Genomic DNA, 23364 nt, shown 5'->3' with positions numbered 1-23364 from the left:
ATTTTTAAGAGAGGATTTAAGAACAATGGTTTTAAACTGCTAATAGCTAACACTATTATTAAGTCATACAGGCATTATGATTTGATAATTAATAATACTAATGATCTTAAAGAAAATATGTTTGTAATTCCATAATTTTCTTCTCCTCAGTTACAAGAAGGTTGTGTAAACTTTTGGTTTACATGCATACACACAGACACAGCAAATGCGTGAAAACCACTGTATCTAATGAGAAGAAATACTTGTTATTTATTAGTAAACATTGATTCATTCTTCAGAAATACATGGCATAATAGGTCATTAGTTTGCAAAGACAGTGAAACACAAGCAAAGGCGAGGATTGACGTTGTCTGTGTGCACGTGCAAGTTTTAGTACACTGCTTCCCATAAAATCCCTACGGCATTCAGGACAATTGATTAAGACTACACATGCCCTACTAAAAAACTCAATCATAATCTTGCACCTGACACAGTCTACTTGGTGGATAGGCAGAGTGTAAAAATAAGTTGTTTGCTGTTCCTTATTTTCTATGTCTAACTTGGCACTGGGCAATATAACTTGCACTCTGCTGTACCTGAAGCCAATGGGAAATGTGATTCAAACACATCAAGTGTGACACAGCATCAAGAATTTTAGAGATCCACAGGTCATAGGGTATTGCAAATTAGCAAATCTCTGGACTTCCATCCCAAATTTTCCATCTATAAAATGGAATGACAGTTCCACATCCTCCAGGAAAGCTACAAAAGATATTACCTGTGCAACACTGAGGTACTGAAAGTCACCATAAAAGAAGCCAGTGATGGAAGTGGTGAAAAGAAAAAGCAGAACAGACTTTGAAAAGCAACAGTCTGACCAGTACGCAAATAGCATGAGCCATATATTTAAACCACTGAGGGGAGTATAGTGCAAACCACTCTTCATAAAGCAGGAAAGCATCTGTATGATGCACAGAATGAAGTGGGGGTTCCTATGAAATCAGCATTCTGTGATTGTGTAGCTAAAAACAATTTCATAATGGATTAACCTCAATTAGCATTGAGAAACTTCAAATCTAGCATTTCCTAACTGCACTTCGGGAAGCCTGGTTTTATGCAGTGGCATCCTCATTAGAAAGTTGCACAGTTCTGAGAGTGACAAGCAACCCCCTCATTACCTGGAACCTTTCATCTGTTTCATTCTCTCCAATTTGTCTCAGTAGCTCCCCGCTTGCTTGCCCAATGCTTCCAGCTGCAGTCAAAACTGTCTGTCGAGGCTGGAAAAATGTAACAGTGAAATACATTAATTCAAAGAAAACGAGTTTTACTTGAATTTTAGATTTCCTCAAGGAACTTCTGCAATCAATATGGCTAAAAAAAATATTACACAACAGAAATAATTTGGAAAAATCTTTACTTTTCCAGATACACAACTGCACATCAATATTTCAGGGGTTTCATCTAAATGCTCCCAGAGAACATGTAAAAAATTCTGAAGAACGTGAATAAACATTGTCATAATAACTCCAAGGGTAATTAAGGACGGTCAGTCAATATGCCAACTGGTTTGAAACATCAGGAGATATCACATTCTTCAAAACAAATACCTGAAGAGATCTAAGGCAAACTGGCTGCAGACTCCATCTTATACATCTGACAAAGATAGTCTATCCTAGTCAGTACTACTCTCATTTCCAGAAAACTACAACAGGGGGATTAACTTCTCATTTTATAGGTCAAAGTAGACAAAGACAGTAACAAAAAAAAAAAAATCATGACTGAGGATCTCTCCACTTCCTATTGAATCATAGTACTGTTTGAAATTTGTTTCTAAAAGAGAATACAGTAGGCAGATAAATTCACTATTACACAAATCAATTAACCTCTGCATATAACACAACATTCTAATATCAAGGTGCAAGACTTAAAGGCATAAAACCAGAAAGAGATGAAGGAAGAAGAAACAGTCAAAAGAATGGCTTGCACAGTGGACATGTGGCACTGAGCAGGTGAGGCTTAGAAGCTAAGATGTCTCAAAAAAGCTAAAGCCGTGCACTTGAAAGAGGGAACCTGAGAAGTTTCCACCTACTCACCTCTCCTGAAGTAGGCTGCACAGCCTTCAGCAAGTCTGAGACAGCACTGGCCAACGTTCGAGCAGCTTTCAGGAGGTCTTCTCCACTTCCAACTTCATCATCCATGAGAGCAGCAAGCAGTTTGACACCCTTAGACATCTCAGTGAGGTTGGAAGAGATGGTTGTAATTGCACATCCCACAGCAGTGTAATCGGTGTCAACTGGGTCCCCTGTAGAACAAATGTTTTTTCATGATCAGAATGCTTTGGTGGTTAAAAGGGGAAAGAGGCAGCTACCAGAAGCTAAACTCTGGTGACAGAGATAAAAAAAGGCATTTCAAGATAGCCAAGCAATGCCTACTAAATAATTTCATTGTCACATTAAAAAAATTAAAGACTGCTATAATTTTTCCAATTTCTACATTTATTCTTCTACAAGAATTTATCTTCTAATAGAATTTCTCTTCACTCATAATTTGATAAGAAGTCCAGTTTCAGCTGTCTTTCAACCCTGAAAGAACTGAAGGTAACACAGTATTGACCCTCTTAAGCCACGCACAGCTCCTTCAACTTGTAATTCACTGAAGAAAAAAAACCACTGTCAATAAACATCATCTCTCTCTAACATCTGTCAGACCAATCATGCTGTTTTGTAGTAACCTTGCAAATACTCTCTTCTTCACTCTGTTGAATAAGCAGGCTACATTTTATCTTCATCACTGGTCACATCTTTAGTGCTAGAGATAATTTGAAGGTACAAAAATTGTGTTGGGAGGGACAGAAAGCTTGTTTCACATGTCAATGCACTTAACTATTGGAGTATTCTGAAGAAAATTTTTCTCCAGCTGTCCCATACTCAGTCCCTACGTTACTTGACTTAGGCTGATAGATTTCCTAGCACTCTCCTAGTTGTTTTTCTCTTTGAAATTTACCTGCTGTAAGGTTAACAACAGACGCAGTTCCTGCAGTGATAGCATCAACCTGAGAGTGTATTTCATGTTTTGATTCATCAACCTTGTTCTGAACCCATACTCTTGATGCCTGAAGAGCAATAACAAAAACAAGAATTGAGGATTACTGTGAGGTTCTGTAAGAGGAGATACTACTTAAATCTCTCAACCCTTCATGAAAACCTTTAAAAGTGAAATGGAGGACAACACCCAAGCCCTTAAAGTGAAATATGAAAGCAAGTGTTTTCTTTTGCTGAATCACTCAATACAGAATTGCTATCACATTTCAACAGCTGCCCTTTTAAGGTAAATGCCATTAACAGTGCATCCACGAAGGCTCAACACTTGACTGACAGTGTTAAGCCCCCCATAAGCAATAGTCTCTTGATCTGTCCTCCTGCCCTAACCTGGATCAGGAACATCAGAATCATATTTTGTTCGTATTTTTCACGTGTCCGGGAGGCAGTCACTCTCACCATAAATGCTGCCCATGGTTTGCATTTAATTGTACATACGTACATGAAACAAACAGGATTCCAAACATGGTTATGCAAGAAAGCCTACCACATGTAATCTCAGAAGACTAATTAGAGTAAGGTGGAACACTCTGCATGAATTTCTTAAGAGAACACAAAATTTTTATCTCATTTTAAAAGCTTTAGCAATACCACTTTAGATCCAGGGACAATGACTAAAAGCATTAGGATCCATTTGTAAAAGGGATTAGAAAAACTCACCATGTCCTGCCCTAGAGGTGGTAGGTTATCAACCTCACTGAGGTCAGCTTGTGCCTGTTGAACAGCGTGCATACTGGTATTAATAGTCCCCATCAAGGCCTGCTGAGCTGAGGTCTGAAAGGCAAAACAAGGAAGCAGCTGTGTGCTATGTTCCAAATGGCACTTCAAGCAGATGTTACATATGCACAAAGAGACAGTGAGTGACAACAATCACACCAGGCTTTTTCAGACAGCTAGCTGTTCTCTGTTGCAAGAGAGAAAGCAAAGCTCTCTAACACTCCTCTCAGTCTTCTTTCTGCCTCTGCAATTTTATACTCCTCTGTACTCACACACATTTACAAAACGCTGAACTTTCTCAGATCAAACAATGCCCAGCAGACACACAGAAAACCACCAAGCTGTCTTACTGACTTGTATTCTAGCAACATGAAAACTGAATTTATTTCCGCGATATCATTACTGATTTTGTGGAACAGCCCACCAATGTAATCAAGGAGAACTCTAAAAATAATTTGCCATCAATATGCATAAGCTAACAGAAAACTGAGGAGTTTTAGACAGAGCAGGATCGCTATCTGTGGTAAGGTTTTGGCTGTAGCAGCAGCCTCTGTGAGAAGAGCCCAGGGGCTGTCCCATGCCAAGCACAGCTGGTTCCAGACAGCTCCAACAGACCCACGGCAGGACACAGCTGAGCCCAGCAGCCAAGTTGGTAGCATCTCTGGGAAAACATCCTTTAAAAAGGGCAAAACACCACATGGCAGTGAGGGGTGAAGGAGAAAAAAAAAACAACTCCAAAGGTCAAGAACAACACTGAAAACACCAGCGTCTGAGAAGGATGGGGAGGAGGTGCTCCAGGCAGCAGAGTGGAGATTCCCCAGCAGCCAGCAGGAGAGACCACAGTGGAGCCTGCGGAGAGGGCCGTGCTGGAGCAGATATGCACCCTGAAGTCCACAGAGGACCCCACACTGCATCAGGTGGATATTTCCCTGAAAGAAACTACAGCCTACGGAGAGCCCACAGTGTCACAGGGTCCTGACAAACTGCAGCCCAAGGAAGACCTATGCTGGAGCAGGCTCTCCTGACAGGGACTGCAACAGGGAACCCACTCTGGAGCCAGTTTATCCTGGAGGACTGCAGCCCATAGGAAGGACCCACGTTGGAGCTGGGGAAAAGTATGGAGGAAGAAGCAGCAAATGGGACTGTTATAAACTGACCACTTGGGACCAGGGAACAGAATAGTCAGAAACGAAGGAGTGAAGTTGAGTTTGGATAAAAATGGGGCGATAGGAAGGTGTTTTAGTTTTCGTCTGTTTGTCACCATCCAGCTCTATTTCAATTGACAATAAATTAAATTAATTTTCCCCAAGTTGAGTTCAGTTTGCTCATGAAGGTAATTGGTGATCTCCCTGCCTAAAACTCTATCTATTTTGAGATAAAGCCATTTTTAATCTTTTTTTCTCCACTGCACCTACCCTGGCCTTATTGAGAAGCAGGAGTGAAAGAGCCACTGGGTGAGTCTTTTGCAACCAGCCAAAGTCAACCCACTACACATACTACACTTCTAGTAGTTTGCTGTGATCTTAAGCATCGATTATACTCTTTACAGGCTGTTTAAGCCTTTTGATAGTCTTTTAATTTAAATGAGAAAACTCGGCATCAGCTTTAAGCCCGCTAAAAAAACCCAAAAAAACAGATTAGTGGGCTAGTGGTAAGTTACACGTAAGCTTTTTTCATAAAATTGCTTACTCTTGCCAGTCTTTAAACCTTTTTTCTGACCTCTGAATACTATTTTAAGTACTTAGAAGTAAAGAGAAGGCTAGAAGAGCTGGCTTTAAGGAAAATGAAGAAACAAGTCAAAATGTGATACCCTAAATATTTCAAGGATGCTCAAAATGTATTTTCAGTAGGACAGCCAGGAAGCCATACTTTATATCCTCCTCCTGCTCTTAATAATATGTATAACATGCTACTTCTGACTACTTGCAACACAGACAGTTTCAAATGCAAAAAAAAAAAGAAAAGTTTCAAATACAAAACAAGGAGGTTCCTCACAAGTGGGGGCATATGTCCTCTGTGCATCTGACCAATTGTGACTTGTTGCTGGGGAGAAGGCATGATGCCAATGTTGAAAGTCTCTGGGCCACTGGATCCTGAACGCATAACAGCTGGTAGTGCCACAGAGCCATGCTCCACCTTCCCTGTTCGGTTGAACTGCTGCTGCAAGATAGTAGATCTAACAAACAAAAACAAACAAACAAAAACACACACACAAAAAAAATCCAATGCAGAGAGAATTAGTTAACAAATCAAGTTCTGCCAGATGTTTTTCCTTTAAGATTTTAAATTGCATTTTACAACATTTGGAGAAGCTGGAAAACTCTACAGCTTTCTAACCATTTTCTAGCATATTGAAAAAAAATTAATCTGGGGCTTTTGGCAGATAAAATATTAATAGCACTAAGGAAAGGTGGCAATGTGCAGTTTTGGTGTATGTGGTACAATGGCTTTACCCCTCTAAGATGCATGACAAACAGAACCGGAACAAGATTTAAGGCATAACAACTGGTTTGTTTCAGTTGTATCTCAGGCTGATCAATAGAAAATAGAAGCATGAACCTTGTGGAGATGCTTTTTGCAAGCAACCCCTAGATTTGGGGTAAAAGTCAACATTCTTTCTTCCCTCTTTACACCCGTGCACACACAATACTTGGTAACAATCTGGCAGCCTATCATATAATGGGCTGGGAGGCAGGATACTTTCAAGAATAATAAAGTTACTGTTGTCCATGGTCGTGAACCACTTTGCCAGATAATACTGCTCATATTTAAATATGCCTAAAGCTTTAACAGCTAGAAGCATTGACAGGAATTTTGGCAACAACAATCTGCTGAGGAAAAAGAAGTATTTTCAATTGTGAAAAATCTTGTATTCATCTATTATTTTGGGCTCCTCTGTACAGCACTTAGCTAACAGTATATTCTGGAAGTGATTTAGAAAGGGCAATGTCAAAAGAAAGCACATCTGAACATGTGTGATCTGTCAAAAGTCGAAATTTCATGTAAGGCCACATTAAATATCTAACAAGTCCATCTCCTATAAACCGTATGTTTAACAAGAAATCAAACAGACTTTTCACATATGCAGTGCTGACACTGCCATCCTGAGAGTTCCAAGAGGAGACTTGAGTGGCTCATTACAGCTTCTAACATCACAAACCTATTTCTGTTCTGTCACTGCAAGGAAAGACTTAATGTTCCTTTTTCAAGAGTATGGCCAGCTCTACAATTCTGCTTTTTGCTGTATTCAGTTCTCTTCCATCAGAACTACAGCCTGACCTACTTGTACCAAACACATTGGTGACTGACCAAATTCATGTGGTGAATTTACTGTCACCACACATCTGACTGGTCTGTCTAAAGTGGTTTGGTGAAATAAGCCAGCTCTGTTCATGATAGAGCATACAATTAAACTGACAGGAATCAAATTTACCGGAAACCACGGACCTAGCAGACGCAAGCAACTAAAATCTTGTAAATCCTAGGTGTTTGCATGAAGATCAAAAATCTAATATGACATTTTCAGCTCTGCACCATTACCACCCCCCCCAGCATTTTATTGAATTATAGACTAAGTTTCTTTGCTCAAGGGTCAAGTTACTGCAAACAGGTACCACTGCTGGTTGCCTTAATGAACAATTTTAAGACAAATACCTGCTCTTCACTCCTCGAATGAAGCTAGGAGCCTGCTGAATTGCCTGGGAGTAGTACTTCCTTCAATTGAAATACCATGTAGGAAACTATTCTTTAACAGCAATAACTATACTGTCTAATTTGAAAAAAGCTGCCACAGATAAGTGTCACTTGTAAATAAAGAACATTTCCTCCTGTTGCATACACTCACTTCTTAGGTGAAACAGATTCTTCCAACATGGTTGATTCCTCATCACCTTCAAGCCCAAATCTATCTTTACTTTGTTTCTGGAAGTAGGAGGAGAGGGGAAGAAAAAAAAAAAAAAAAAAAAAAAAAAGAGTTAGACAACATGTAGTGCTTTTTACTTTTTCTCCACTATTTCCTGGCCATTTATCAGAAGCCGAGTCAAATCATTTGCAGAGTCTCGTCCAGTGCTGAACACCATACTTTTTGGCAGTGTGTGACAATATAACCTCCAGCTGAGAAGAGGTGCCCTTCAGCATTTAACAGACCAGGTTCTAAGCCCTGGCAGATTAAAAGCATAAAGAAAAAAGCCTAAAGCCTATTGGTTCCTTTTTGAACAAAGTAGTATAAAGAAAGTGCTGAGATACTGTCTTTTCTCACAGAAATACATGTTCTGAGTGATACGCAACAACAGCAAATCCTGGCACAGACAAGACATGTACCACCATCCCCCTTCCCATTGTCTTCTTTCTAAGAGTTGCAGTCAATGGCTCTATGTCCGAGTGCCAAGAGGTGTTCCTCAGGGGTTGGCACTGGGACCGGTTCTTTTTAACGTCTTTGTTGGCAACATGAATAGTGGGACTGAGTGGATCCTCAGCAAGTTTGCGAACACCACCAAGCTGTGTCGTGTGGTTGACACACTGGAGGGAAGGAATGACATCCAGAGGAACCTGGATAGGATCGAGAGGTGGGCCCATGCCAACCTCATTAAGTTCAACAAGACCAAGGGCAGGGTCTTGCACATGTGTCAGGAAATACATATTTACATACATACCACTAGGAAATACATATCCATAGGAAAGATGTTATTTTACCATAGTTACTTCAAACTTATAGACATTCAGCACACCTCACTTTTTGAGACAGTTTATGTCTGTATGAGGGAGGTAAATATACATAAGGGGAGTAAGTCTAAACCATTAGAAACAATACGGAACTACCACAAGTCATAGAAGTAGTGCCTTGTAAAAACAGTCCATTTCTAATTGTGACGTAGTACAAAGATATTGTCTGTTTTCTGCCCTGTTAAGTGATTTGTAGTCTGAAAATACATATACGTATGTATGTATAGAGAAACATCCACTATGACCGTGGGTACATTTAATGGGAACTCCTCATGCACATCCATATCCCCCAACTTTCTTCAAAGGAGTTCTTACTATTATAATTTGAGTTCATGTATGAACTGAAACTGCCCATTTCTAGTCAAGATTGTGCCTTACTTCCATACTAATGTTTAGTAAAAAAAAAATATATCTACATTAAAAAATGGTAGAAGTTACTCAAGTTGAGGCTTCCCTGTCAACCTGTCACTAAAACTGCATGACCAGAAGGGTTGAGGGCTGAGAAGTGTTGCAACAGTAGTACTTTAGCAGAAAAAAACGTACCAATAATCCACATCAGAGCAAATAAGTTGGAAACGTCCAAAACACACAAAAAATTAACATTATGCAACTGAGAGCAATAAACCTAAACCATACTTTGAGGCATGCATCACAAAGATAACGGGCTTGACAATTGAGCACTGCATGCTTATCATATGCATCATGAGGCATCATGGGTGTTTATTACTTAACCTGTTTCTAATTCATTCGTTTATAAACTTGCTGTGTCAGCAGATTGTAAAGAGGAAATCAAAGAACTGGAAGAGAGTGGAAATAAACACATCTGTATTCTATCAAGACAGAAAGGCAGCTTTGGCATTAGAGAGCAAAGCTACTTTTGAAACTTGAGAGCTAGAATCAAGTTTTAAATCATCAATAGAAACCTGCAGTTTATTTAAGATTTATTAAATCTGAGACTGACAACCTCAGAGAAAAAGACATGTACCGTGATGAATTCTGGCAATCCTCCTCAGCCTCTCATTTCATAACATTTAATGTTACATCCTACACTGTTCACCTGAACAAAGGCAATAAAGTCCCCTGAGCTGCTTAGCTTTCTCTCATTTTTTTACTATTAAAATCTATCACAGCAATTTTATTTTTTTTTTTAAGTTTTGCGAAAACCTTTGTCAGTTTTGATAAAATATATACAAGAGCTGCGGGACAACTATTGTGTAGTCCTTGATGTAGTTTTAAATGCTGCTTCCACAGGATCTTTTCTTCCCACTCAATCCACCGCTTCGGTCCACAGCTTAAAATCCATTGTTGAAGCTCTAAGCTCTTCTCTGGATACACTCATAGCCAGCAGTTTGCCTTCCAGACAGAAAAAACAAAGCCCAAGCATACTGTATGGAGCCTGAACCATACTACCCCTATAGTTAACAGCCTTGATATTTTCCAGAAGCACCCACTAAGTTAAAGAGAAAGAGCTTATATTACTTAAAGGTAAAAATTAATAACATCAAAACACAAGATACAAGACTGATTTCATGACAGAAAGAAAAACTGCAACATGCACACTTTTGAGCTTTTTGCATTGCTGTACAGTGATTTGTACTGCATTTTTACTACATCACCTTCCTACCATACCTTCTTCAGGATGATATCAATGTAACCTGCAATTAATTGAGAGATCTGTTCTCCTTCAGTGGTCTGTACTGAGTAATAGCTTTCCTGATATTCACCAAAATCCTGAAGAGAAAAAAAACACAAACCCATGTTTGAAAATGGAAAGTACGAAATGATGAAACAGTACCAAATATGAATAATTCAGATTTTGAAATTGTTTGTATAGATATTTTATTATATTCAACAGTAAATGAAACTGCTCCAAGATCCTAAACCAGGCTGTATGGGGGTTAGAGAGGAGAGGGGAAAAATGTTGTCTCTTGCAGCTTAACCAGAGATGGTTTCATAAATTGACATGCCAGAGGACCAAGAGATACTTAGTCCGACTTTATCAGACTCAATCACTGAAGGCTGGAGAAAAGTCTTCAGAATTTCATTTGAAAGCATATTTACCCATGCAATTGGAAATTACATTCACTTTAACCACGTGCATCTAATTTTCTAGCCACTTGCTCTATCACTTTAAACAACCTTTTCATATCCCAAATACTCTCATTGCAGTGGTCTCTTATGGACCAAAGCATTAACAAAACATCACATTCCTAAAAGTTCTTGAAATCTGTAATTATCAAATGTATTAATGAACCATCTAGTTTTGTTTACATTCACATCTTGCAAGTCACAAAGTGCATTTTGAATGGCAAGCACCATAAGGGTTTAAGCAGGGGTGAATAATGATGTTTGCTTAACTGTTTTAGTGATTAGGCACAGAGTAGATTTAAACAGTGTTTTTTGAAAAGATTTCAACAGTACTTTTGGGGAAGTGGTCTGCCTAGAAACATCAAAATACAGATTTACCCCAGACACCAACATGGGCCAGTATATTAGTTTAAGACTCAATGACTCTACATAATGCTAGAAAATTACAGACAGAACAAGTTTCTTTAATGTAACTGTTCTAAGTCCATTTCTCCTTGCCACATAGGTCCCTTTTCTTCTGAATATACGAAAAGATTACCAGAGTGAAGCTTTTAGGTGACGCAGCCCAGCGTTTCACTGTTGTCAGTGGCCATTCCTGCAACACCTCCTTTGTCTTCTCATCCACACGCATCACTGAGTCTTTGGTTACACCCAGCAACCGAGGAACCAGCTTGTTTTTGCCTTTCATTTTTTCCTATAACAAGGTGTGAAAGATTATTTTTCATTCAAATGGAGCTTGGCATAGAAGAAGAGAAAAGCATGATGGAATATACTGACAAAGGGAATAAACTGGCATGTGGACAACTTAAAACTCCAGACTCAGTCTGTCTGGTCACAGACAGTGATTTTCAAGGAATGCATTAACATTAAGAAGCTCTGGTTTCTACTGGATCTTTACTGTGCAGTTCAAAAGACATGCCCGTTTCTCCCTCCTCCAGGGAACAGAAGCATTTCAGGGATTGTGATAATAAATCTTTAGAAGTTACTTTAAAAAAATAACCATGATGGCAGTCCTTCTAGACACAAGACTTCCTCTGTAAAACCTTATTAGAGAGGCTGAATGACAAACTGGCATTGGGAGGACTAAGGGTTTAGGTAGCCCGCATCATTTTTCTATAAAATTTCTGGAGAGGTCAAGGAAACGAATGCCCTCTGGGGTTGACAATTAGGAAAAATCAGCCATAATTTGTCCCATATTTTGCATTTGAGATATTATTTTCAATTGATGAGAACATCCTAATCCATGCAAATATCACAAAGGGGCTGCCAGCTGATGTGTCATTTGTTGGACTTTCTGCCTCTTTAGTTTTCCAAGGTTGCAGAACATGGGCCCAAGCCCAATTTGCTACATAAAAAAAATCCATCATAAAATAGAAATGAATACACAAGTCCCATTCCCCTGAATTTATGTAGGCTGCATTCCTATTTACACAGTAGATCATTTGATAGACTTTTAAAATGACCAATTATTCCTTCCAACAGAAGTTTCATGACATGGTTACTTGATTCAGTTACTGCCTGCTTTAAGCTATGACAAAAAGAAAGTGAGGCACTAGTGAAAAATATAAAGATTATTTTACCTTTTACTATAGGGGTCAGCTACATTTTGTTAACAAATCTCCACTGAAGTAGCAGCTTGTTGTAAACGTGCATGCCTGTTAGTTTCAGTATTTTAGTTACTGAAAACTGTACATCATAACTTTAGTATAGTTTCTAATACACAACTTAGTTCAACAGCTATATATTAGAGAGTTGAGACTCCCTTCACCATTAATGGCACCTAACCAGGTATCTTCCCTTAATGGAAGCAAGACAACGTAATTGTTTCAAAATATTAATAGTATTACCCTCTGCACATTTTTCATTGTATTTTCACCTTCTATCTGCTTTGCCAGAATTTCTGGATGCGGAAGTACTTTAGGAAAAGGCAATCTATTGATGACACAAAACTGGGAGGAGTGGCTGACACACCAGAAGGTTGTGCTGCCATTCAGCAAGACCTGGACAGGCTGGACAGTTGGGTGGAGAGGAACTTAATGAAGTTCAACAAGGGCAAGCGTAGTGTCCTGCACCTGGGGAGAAACAACCCCATACACCAGTACACATCAGGGGTTGATCTGCTGGAAAGCAGCTCTGCAGAGAGGGACCTGGGAGTCCTGGTAGACAACAAATTGTTCATGATCCAGCAATGTGCCCTTGTAGCCAAGGCCCAATGGTCTCCTGGGGTGCATTAAAAACAGTGTGTCCAGCATGTCGAAGGAGGTCATCCTTCCCCTCTGCTCTGCCCTGGTGAGGCCACATCTGGAGTACTATGAAGATGATTAAGGGAACAGAGCACTTCTCTTATGAGGAAAGGCTGAGAGACCTGGGTCTGTATAGCCTGGAGAAGAGAAGACTGAGAAGGAATCTCATCAAGGCTTATCAATATCTAAAGGGCAGGTATCAAGAGGATAGGGCCAGACATTTTTCAGTGGTGCCCAGCAACAGGACAAGGGGCAACATGCATAAACTGGAACACAGGAAAGTCCGTCTGAACATGAAGAAAAACTTCTTTACTTTGAGGGTGCCGAAGAACTGGAAGAGGCTGCCCAGAGAGGCTGTGGAGTCTCCTGTGAAGATATTCAAAACTCGCCTAGATATGTTCCTGTCCAGCCTGCTGTAGGGGAACCTGCTTTGGCAGGGGGCTGAACTAAATGATCTCTAAAGGTCCCTTCCAACCCCTACCACTCTGCGATTCTGTGATATTCAGCTACCTACAAAGATTCTGTACTGCAACTGTGGGAACCTAAGAATGAAAGCATTGCCTAAGTTCAGCCTCCTTTTCATTCCATGTCATTGGTTACTGAATACTCAGGCACTAATGCTTCAGTCCCATTTTCACAGCAGAACATGAGTATCTTGGTAGCAAATCGTTTCAACAGCCTTAAGACCATGACCTTTTTTACTCTAAGGACTAAAAGAAATTAATCATGCAGCTGACGAAGTTCTTCAGATGCAGTTTTTCAGCATGCAACTTATATTATCATTAAACTTCTAAACAGGAACAACTTATGAGTTCTTTGTGAATGTTTTTCTGAAGACAGTACTTTGTTGGCAATCAAAAGAGAAAAGAAGAAATGTCAGTTTAAAGAAATTAAATCATGACAGACTCCACTTTCTTTCTGGAAGGTAATTATTATATTTTTACATTTACATATTTAATATTTACATTTACATATTTAATATTACAAGGATATAAACGGAAATTATAATTGTCTTGTAGTAATTTACACTTTTTTTCAACCCTGCTTTCAGAAAGAAGACTGAAAGAACATCTTGACCTTCACTTAGTGCAGGATCTGAGGTAATACATGAGCAACCATACAATACGGTCAGCAAGACCTACATTACCTTAACAAGAAAAAATGATACTCCATAGGTCCGCAGGGAACGGGCTAGCTTCACATACTTCACTTTGGCTTCTATTTCAGTCATCTCACCACAGTTTTTGTGCTCCTGTAATGAGAGTTCAGTATCACTTAGGCAGAAACTATGCTTTCTGGAAACAAACAAAACCAAAAAGGGTATAGCTTTTATCTGTTTAAGGATGTTTAGTTAATAATCATTACAATTAGAATATTTGAAAAAATACTGGCAAAAACGTTACCAAGACTGTATCTTGTAATTCCTCATATCAGACAACATAAACAACTTGTGCAAATGGAACACTCCTCTTTCACCATCATCCATTCTATCTGTACCTCAGACCAAGCACATTTAAATCACTTCTGAAACAGTTTAAAATTCTATGTACTGCTGCTACTTGAGATCATTAGGTTTCCAACAATTAATGGCTCCTTCCTCGGCTTTTTTAAAACAATTTAGAAGTCCCAGACCCATACGTTTTTTCCAGGAACAGACTATTCCTGCTTTGTGCCCCAAACTTCTGATTCATGGAAGCTTTATGCCATGCAATAGACCATTTCTCATCTCTTGTATTTCCAATGGGCTTTTTTTGCCAATTGCAAATACACAATTTTTTCATTGCATGAAAAGAATTCTAGAGGTGAAGAAGCAGCAATAATTTTTCTAAATAGTTCATCCCGAAATACTCATCTAGGTGTGTCTTTAAACTCAATTTCTATTTATTATTTAAACAATATACTCAATAGTAAACTTTATTACCTGTAAGTAATGACAACTACCAATATTACCTGTTCAAACTTCATCTCAGAACGTTCTCTCCTAGCCCAGACTGTTCTGCTGAAAATCTTACTCCAATGTCCTGCTATTTAAATACTGCTTGTGGGATTTCCCTATCACACCCTATTTCCCCTCACATTCTTCTGAAAGGCTGGTTGCCAACTCTTTCATGCTGACTGATGGCAACAGGGGGAGCACCAAGAACATGGGAAACACTTTCCTACTCCAGTAAGTTACCATGTTCACAATGTTCCACGAAGGAGCATTGGGAGGAGCAACTGCAACTCCAAAAACACTTTAGCATCCTAAGGACATAGACTGATCACATCTGTCAAGTTCAACACAGAGAACACAACCAGGATTCCAAAAGAGCAAGGAGCCCAAATACAGTCGTTACAGATGGAATATTTGGTGAAAATCACCTGCCAAACTCAACTTTATAACTCGGGCAAACAGCTGATTTTTTTCAAGAAGACAGCTTGTTTATTCTAACTTGCTGTTGTATCTTTGCCCAGCATCAATGCCCTCACTGATGACCTCCTTGTCCATGCACTGAATTATGTAGTGACTGAAACTACTCATAGATCATATTTGACATGAGCAAAAATCATATGCTATGAATAGCATCACAGTGACACTCGGAGGCGAATGAATCTTCTTTGGTTTAAACTGCAACATCATTGCCAAATGCTAAAGGTATACAGAAAACTGTTAGACATCCTCATCTACAAGAAAATACTACAAGCTCCAGGTAGAACAGACTTACTGAGTTACAGAATTCCTAGAGTAGGAGTGTAACGGACATAGGAAAGTAAGTGACATGTTCCTGCTCTTTAACTTGTCTATAAGGGGAGATCCCAGATCACTGGTATATCCTTCCAGAAACAGTATGACTATTTCAGCTGTTGACCACAGAAATTTTTCAACCTACATTGTATTGCCAAACTTGTATTTCAGTAGGCACAGATACTTAGTGCATCTACAGTACTCAAACTCCAAGTCCACTTCCAATAGTATCAGTACATTAATACTCAACTGCTTCAGTCTTTTACAACTATGTGATTCCCAGACACATCACTGAACTCAAGCATTAGCTAGCAGAACTCCACATTACTTGAAGCTTATGCTTGAATAATGAAGGCGTCAAACTGAAACTGTTTTCCTAAACATGCTTCTATTTTAGTACAAATACACATCCTTACATTTCAATGCAAATGAGAAAAAGGTCTTAAGAATATTGAACATTCACTCTCTGCCCTTCAACAAAATACACTGAATAATCATCAGTGAAGAAAAAAGGATCAGGACAATAAATTTGCTGAAGAAAGAAAAGAAAAGCTGTCAGATTATTTACACTTGATTTTCTGATAGTTATATAATTCAAATATACACAAAGTATATACCTGTGAAAGCTCATATTTTTTTTTATAAAGGAAGTGAAACTGTAGTAGGTTTTTCAGCCTCACAATTACCTGAAATATTCTCTTTTCAGCCCCTCTTTGTTTGGTATATTCTTTAGGCAGGAATTCTTTTAGGCTAGGAAAAAACAAAACACAAAACAACAATTCCATAGTTAACGGTGCCTTCTTGAGGAGGGATGTTTTCCACGCTCCTTTACTGGCAGTAAGTCCCCCAAACTTCCTAAAATGGGCATAAAAAACCCGTACAATGAAACAAAACTCTGGCTAAGTAGCATAAGAGCAAGAGGATACCTTGCATAATTAAGAAAAACACTTTAGTTAAATCCTCATGTAATACCTCTTCATGTTTTGAAAAGTCATCAAAAGTAAACAATAGCTGGGACACTTTCCATTCTTAAACCATATCATGTGTCTCAGCAGCTCAAAGGGATTCACATCTAAATCCAAATATAGTCATTATAATCTAGGGGAAGAAGGGGGACATCAAAGCTTGAGCCAGCTGTGTCCAAGTTCAAACACTGCTATTACTTTCCAGTAGCATTTTGATTTACTGATGTGCAGGACAAAGTTCTTCATTTGTGTCTTCCAACAAACACTAGAAAACTAACATTTTACTGAAAAACTGCAAAGCCATTTAAGTGGACACTTAATACCAGTCACTACCTAAATAACAAAGTTATAAAATAACCAGTCCTAATTTCTGTAGCACAGATACTAAGGGGTCTCAGAAAACAAAGTAAACTTAGCAAGTTCAGCTTCCATGATAGAGTTTAGTCAGAAAGAATCTTTAAACACCTCACCTATACCTCCTTGCTGTATAATAAAATAAACCCTTCATCTCAGCCAAACTTCAAGACAGATGAACATCATGCATTAACAATGGATTGCACCTTCCCATCTGGAACACTCTGTCATATATTCAGCAGTTCATTTTCAGCCTGAAGAAACTTCCACGGTTCAAAAAATTGGTTTCTAAGGACACCCCTCATGCCCCCGCTTTGGACTATTAAGAATCACAGGGAAAATGACTGGACAATCTCCTCCTCATTAAGCAAGCCCACTATGAAAGCTAGAGCTACCTACTAACACGGAAAGCTACAAATTTTGAGAAGGATGGATTTGCTCAGCTGTGGGGTTTTTGGGGGGATAGGAGTTTGTGGTTTTGGTTTTTTTGTTTTGTTGTTGTAGTGTGCTTTTTGTTTGTTTTTAAACACAAAAGCCTGTCATTGCAGACAACAAACAAAATAACTCAAAAAAATAATTCAGGATCTTGCGCTTTCTTCAAAAAATAATTCAGTAGCGAGATCATTCATTTTGTTCTTCCCATAAAACTCTAACAATATAAATCAAAGTAAGAACAACTGTCCTTGCTAATCTTTCTTCCAATGCTCCAGTAGTTACATCTCACAAAAACATGATAATGAAATCTCTTCTCAGGACTTAATTCCTAAGACACATCATAGGGCGGGGAAGGCTGAAGAGCCAAATTAATTTTGTAGATAAGACTGAATACAACTTATTATCCTAAAAAGCTGTGCCTTTATTCTGAAACAACTAGTGCTTTTATACAGAATTTCATAGGTTCAAACCAGTTTGGTTAAATTAACTTCCAAAAGAAATGAATCAAAAACAAAAACCCAAACCTGAGTTAAACCCAGTTTAATTCTGGAAATGGATTTATATAGAAAAATGATAGTTATCAATGCACTTCCAATTATCATCTTTTATTAACTGGAGTTTTCTCAGCTGTCCATGTGTAGATAAACTATCAAGATCATTACATTTTAAGCATGTCTACTTACTTTGTTAACTAATATACACTGTATGAAGACATTGCTGAGCAAACATTATTTGGAGCTTCTTAAGGAGCAAAAGTTAAGAAAACAACTTTGTGCATTGTCCACTAAGCACCAATTGGTTTACTCTTGCACATGCAGCTGGCAGTTAGATCAGATGATTTTTCCTTGTATCACCTTCCATTATTCTTCAATAAAAAGACAAGTAAACACCTTAACTGAAAGGGTGAAATGCTAGTTGTAAACAGACTGAAATTATTTTAATGCTACCTATAATAAAGATATTTTCTTTATGATGCAACCAACAATAGTTTAACTTTATTTAGCAGCTTGTTTAATGGAGTTAGCAAAAACACTTGGAAATATTACCATTTACCCTTCTTTAGTTACACATTATTACAAGGGACAATGAACTCAGATTTAAAAAAGCAATCTAATAGCAAGTAGTATTTATTTAACTTCATTTACTGTGAGTTTGTTCCTACAGTTCTTAAAAAAAAATACGAGTGCCAATATACTGCTTGTTTTTCATTAGCATAAAGGAATATCCAGTATTCTTGAAAAAGACAGTTTAAGACAGTAAAACAGGCTACACAAAAGAATTGAGCTTACTGGTCACCAAGCGGGCTTGGAAATGAAAAGCTGAGGTGGGCAGTTTCAGCTGCTCCTTTCCTACCTGCATATGAAGAGCATGAGTTCTTTCTTAAATATTCTCTTGGCAAATTTAAACACAGTGTACCTCTGTAGGTGCAATGCAAAACTTCAGCTGTACGAGAAAGGGCATGAAGATGGACTATTTGCAATTTGATAGTTTAAGAGTTTTCACAATTTACTTTGGCATGAGCTTCAAGGAAATTCCAACAACCAATACTAAAGTGATCTTCTTCTGTGCCAAGAATCATTTATCAATGACAAAAAAAGATACAGAAGATCTCTATGTATAAACACATTGCAGACACAACAAACTAAGTTGTTTCAAAACAATGCTATGAAATACTAATTACTATTCTGTTACAGATTCTGCTTAAGTGAATCTGTAGCATGTTCAGCTTTCAGTGGTGAGTAAATGGACACCTCTCGAATGTATCTCACATAGTCAGCTACAGCATACAGCTTACATAAAACATAACTACTTTCATACCTGAAAAGAATCAATGTTCATCCACCAAAGAGTAGGAAATAGTTGGATGAAACTTTAAAAAAGCTTAATCTTTTTTAAGAAAAAAAAAAAAACAAACACCTAAAGTTTTTCTGAAAGGACAAGAGATGCATTTTTAGAAAAAAAAAAATTCAGCATTCATCTACACTATTTATATATATTGTCCATAATGAGTTAGGAGTAATTGGCTTCTTCAGACTCATAAAACAAAAGCATGAGGTTTCACAAAAAGGCTATGTACAGCCAAACGCATAGAACACTAAATCATAAACATGTACACTTGAAATTAGAAGGCAATGACTAGGGACTTACAGTTCTGGAGCAGGCTCCTCTACAGAGGGCAAAAAGAGAATTACTTCTAAATCAGAAATCCTTAATTTTATGGAACTGATTATACACCAGGACAGTAAGCGATTACACTTAGTGACCTGCAAGGCTTGATCCTAATCCAGTCATGGTCCATTTAAATTAAAATAAAACAATAGTAGAGAAAATTCCATGAAGAAAGTAACAAGGCTTTAAACTTTTGAAATTCTGGTTCCAAATGATTTCCAGTGGAGCAATGTTGTCTCTCACATACAGTTCAGTTATTTATACCTTTCATTTCTACTAGGAATTAAAAAAAAAAAAAAAAAAGATAATGCACTTTATATGCGTGATGACTTTATTCTGTGATGGACTTCAAACTATCTAGCATTGCATACAAAGTAAAAATATCATCCAGCCAGCAGTTTCAGTCCACCGTAAAACACAGGTACTTTATAGGAGCTTAAAAAAAGAAGAAAAAAACAACAACAAACCAACTCTTTACACCAAAAAGACCAAGGAGATCACCTAGAAAAACATCAAAAAATTTAAGCAACTGAACTGCAAAAACTGCTGGTTAAGTCTGTGGGGAATTACTGTTTTAAAAATTAAAGCCAACTATTGCTGGGAACACCTAACTCTTGAAACATTACCGTGAAACAACACTAGACTGTCATGAGGCAATACACTAATGGTTTGCTGTAGGAATACTCTTGAATGAGTGAAGGGAGAAGGGAAGAATAAGTAGACAATGGACAAATTCCAGAGGAAGATTGTTGAGTAACTGATTACAATTCTAGGGAACGAGACCTAGGAGTACACTGGAGCTATTATGCTGGATCTCCATAACTCTTAGAGACATCAGTAGCCCTATTAGGAAAGGTTCATGGGCCAAATCAGTAGCAAACAAACAGTACAAAGAAAAGCTGATTATTAACTAGAACTGAAGGATGTTTGTTCATGTGGTTTGTTTGCATCACTGAACTGCTACTTCAGGAAAATCTTTCAAAAGTGAAGTGTTTCAAACAACTAATGTTGCAGCATTGTATGTTCCAAAGCAAGCCACCATTTCAAAGCAATTCCCAGAGACAGAGTAAACACCAGACTCACCAAGGAAGTCAGTGCTGAGTCACAGTCAGCATTGAGCACTCAGCCAGTGGAACAGGACAGAAATCAAATATGCACCCATTCTTTTGTGCACCCCGTTAACGCATGTATGAGCCTCATATGTAGGCAAGGCTTGATGGACTGTGCAGTAAATAGCTTTCTTTTACCTTCTCACATTCTTTTCCTCAGACTCCAGCCTTGGTTAATTCTATAGCAGGCAAACCGATCAGAAAATCAAAATTGGTAGAAAAATGGGATATCTGAATTTTGGGCAAACTTTACTGCTATTAGCAGGGCAAGTTTAGTATCACAAAAAAAGTTAAAGGATGTGCCACTTGTAAGCAGAACTCCCACCCATGTCTGAAACAGAGCGCCCAATTCTAGATCTCCATTCATACAATGCCATGAGAGGGGGAATCTCAACAACTGATTGCCTCTAAAAAGTTTGGAAAATTTAACCTCTATGCACAGCAATATTAACTTTATTCAAATGACAGAGCATCTTTCCATTCATGTACTTTCCTCGCAGATCAAATCTCTGTGATACATACTGATGTACCCTTAATTCACACATGGCATTACTACATGCAGGCAAAAGTAGACTTCTAAGGAAGAACAAAATCCCAGTTCTGCTATATTACCAGGTGGTTGGAGAATCCAACTGTTTATTTAACTGGCACCCTGGGGGGAGCTGGTACCCTGTGCTGCCTAATAAGCCACTGCCAAAGGTCCCCTCATCAACTGGGGTTGCTGATTTGTGCAATAAGGCTCCTTTCACAGGGAGATTGCTACAGAAAACATACTCAACCTGATTACCTCTTCTTAGAGTACCACAATGCATTTAGTCTGTGACAATTCAACATTAGTTACACCTGAGGTCACCCAAATTTAGAAGTTAGAAGTGTTTACTCTAAAAATCCAGGTTTGTGTTTGTGTTCTACATGAGGTCCAAACTGGATCTGTGCTTGAAAGCCTCCAAACTCACAGGCCTTCTCAAAGGAGACAGGATGGGAACCATTCAGAATGTCATCACGAGCCTATAGGAGGTAAACAAAGACATGTCAGGGACATTCAAAATAACTACTACATCTCTGAAATTCCTTGAAATCTTGAACACTGCCCAAAAATCCAGCAACACATTTTTCTGTTTGAATATCTTTATTATTCCATTCTAGATATGTTTAATAAAAAAATGGGGTGGTGGTGGTGTAGATAATTATCTGGTGAATATCTACAGAGACTTATTGAAACCACAATTGTAACAACTTTCATCAAAAGAGGACTTTACACCCCATTTCCTGCTGTATATGTATTTATACACACTTTCCTGTATGGACACACATATATACACAGATCTATGTTTGTGTACATACACACAATGTAAAAGCTTTTATCTCACCACCTTCTAATTGCGGGGAAAATTATTTGCCTAACTAGTAATTAAAAAACAGATTACTATTATAGAAATGGCAACAGGAGAAAGCAAACAGCATTTTCCTTCCTTTTGTTTAAATTTAGTGGTCATAGAAGATGATGGATGTTATAGCTCTGGAAATAGAAGGCTCATCTATCCCTAGACAAAACAGGGACAGGGCCGTATCAACACACACTGTCATAACAGTAGCCTGAAAGAAATACCTAAGTGGCAGGAAAACAGCTCAGTGTGACCCAGTCTTCTAAAATACTTGAAAAATGTAATGCAGTCTTACAAGCAATGACATCTTTATCTTTTGTCTCAGTTTTAAAATGTAATTCAGAGCAATCCCATTTGAATCAGCTGCAAGTGTATCAGTTGAACATTCCATTAAACTTCCAATTATTTTTTTTTTTTACTCTTTAAAAAAAAAACTTTTTGTCCAAGAGTTTAAAAGCCTGCTTTTTTTCAGACTACGTTACAGGCAACTGCACTGGAGCCTTCAGCTAAATAGTATCTTCTGCATAAAACTCCTCGCTTTGCTAAGGTATGTATTGTACCTCTAACAGTCTGGGGAACCTGCCTAGACAGACTCCCATGATATTACATGATATTGCCCATTTCGAACAGGAAGTCTGTCTGCCTTGTGCACTGCCTGGGTTGAAGACTGGAAAGGGAGTGCGGAAGAAGCTCTCTCATAGCTCAGGCAGAAGAGAAAAGAGATGAGAAGCAGAAAGCTGGTTGCAAGAGTGACCTGAGATTCCGTATTACAGAGAAAGCACCTATAGAAGAGAGTGTGGAGAAAAACTAAAAAGAACAACTTAAAAGACTAAAGACATCCATGAATTTTAAGGAAACCAGGACAAGGACGTGAAAGTCAGTGGATTTTGGTTGAATGTCCATTATAATTGGGTTGAAAGTATTTGATTAAGATGAATCAGCAAAGCCTCAGTATTATCACACGTTCTTAGAGGGATAGACAAAAAAAGTAAAATCAAAGTACCTCCAAGAACTGGAATTCTAGAAGATGGAGTACTTCAGCAACAAAATTTTTCTTATTAACCTATGCAGGTTTCCTCAGACAAGGTAGAACCTGTGTTTCTGGTCAACATACTGTACCTGAACATAAAGCAAATTAAGCTGAACAGGATCTCTTGAGTCTACATTCTGGTCTGAATAAAAGAACTTTCGTCTCAACAGCAGTGTTTCATTTTCATCAACTCCTTGTTCCCTAAAAGTTCGGCTGTGATCTAGCCAATTTACTGTAACAAAACCACAGACAGGGACATTGTTAAATACCCAGTGTTGCCAGTGTTAGCATCTGTTGTGAAAATCATGTGATATTTGGCATTTTCTCTGGAGGGGAAAACTCAGC

The 23364-nt window shown here is 38.3% G+C and overlaps 1 protein-coding gene across 1 annotated transcript in view; it reads right to left on the bottom strand.

Moving 5' to 3' along the window:
* The window catches only part of TLN2 (talin 2), a 190969-nt gene that overhangs the window by 80893 nt on the left and 86712 nt on the right, over positions 1–23364 (bottom strand). The window contains exons 8-19 of the mRNA XM_074155555.1: positions 23109–23251; positions 21485–21612; positions 16259–16322; positions 13995–14099; positions 11143–11298; positions 10146–10247; positions 7639–7715; positions 5790–5970; positions 3738–3851; positions 2983–3091; positions 2073–2281; positions 1158–1256 (exon numbers count right to left, since the gene is read on the bottom strand). Coding sequence (XP_074011656.1) covers positions 1158–1256; positions 2073–2281; positions 2983–3091; positions 3738–3851; positions 5790–5970; positions 7639–7715; positions 10146–10247; positions 11143–11298; positions 13995–14099; positions 16259–16322; positions 21485–21612; positions 23109–23251 — 1487 coding nt within the window. The remainder of the gene's footprint in view (positions 1–1157; positions 1257–2072; positions 2282–2982; positions 3092–3737; positions 3852–5789; positions 5971–7638; positions 7716–10145; positions 10248–11142; positions 11299–13994; positions 14100–16258; positions 16323–21484; positions 21613–23108; positions 23252–23364) is intronic.

The sequence above is a fragment of the Numenius arquata genome, chromosome 11 (assembly GCF_964106895.1).
Source record: "Numenius arquata chromosome 11, bNumArq3.hap1.1, whole genome shotgun sequence".
Classification (NCBI taxonomy): domain Eukaryota; kingdom Metazoa; phylum Chordata; class Aves; order Charadriiformes; family Scolopacidae; genus Numenius; species Numenius arquata.
Note: the sequence above shows the minus strand (reverse complement) of the source record. Positions and strands in the feature narration are given on the sequence as shown.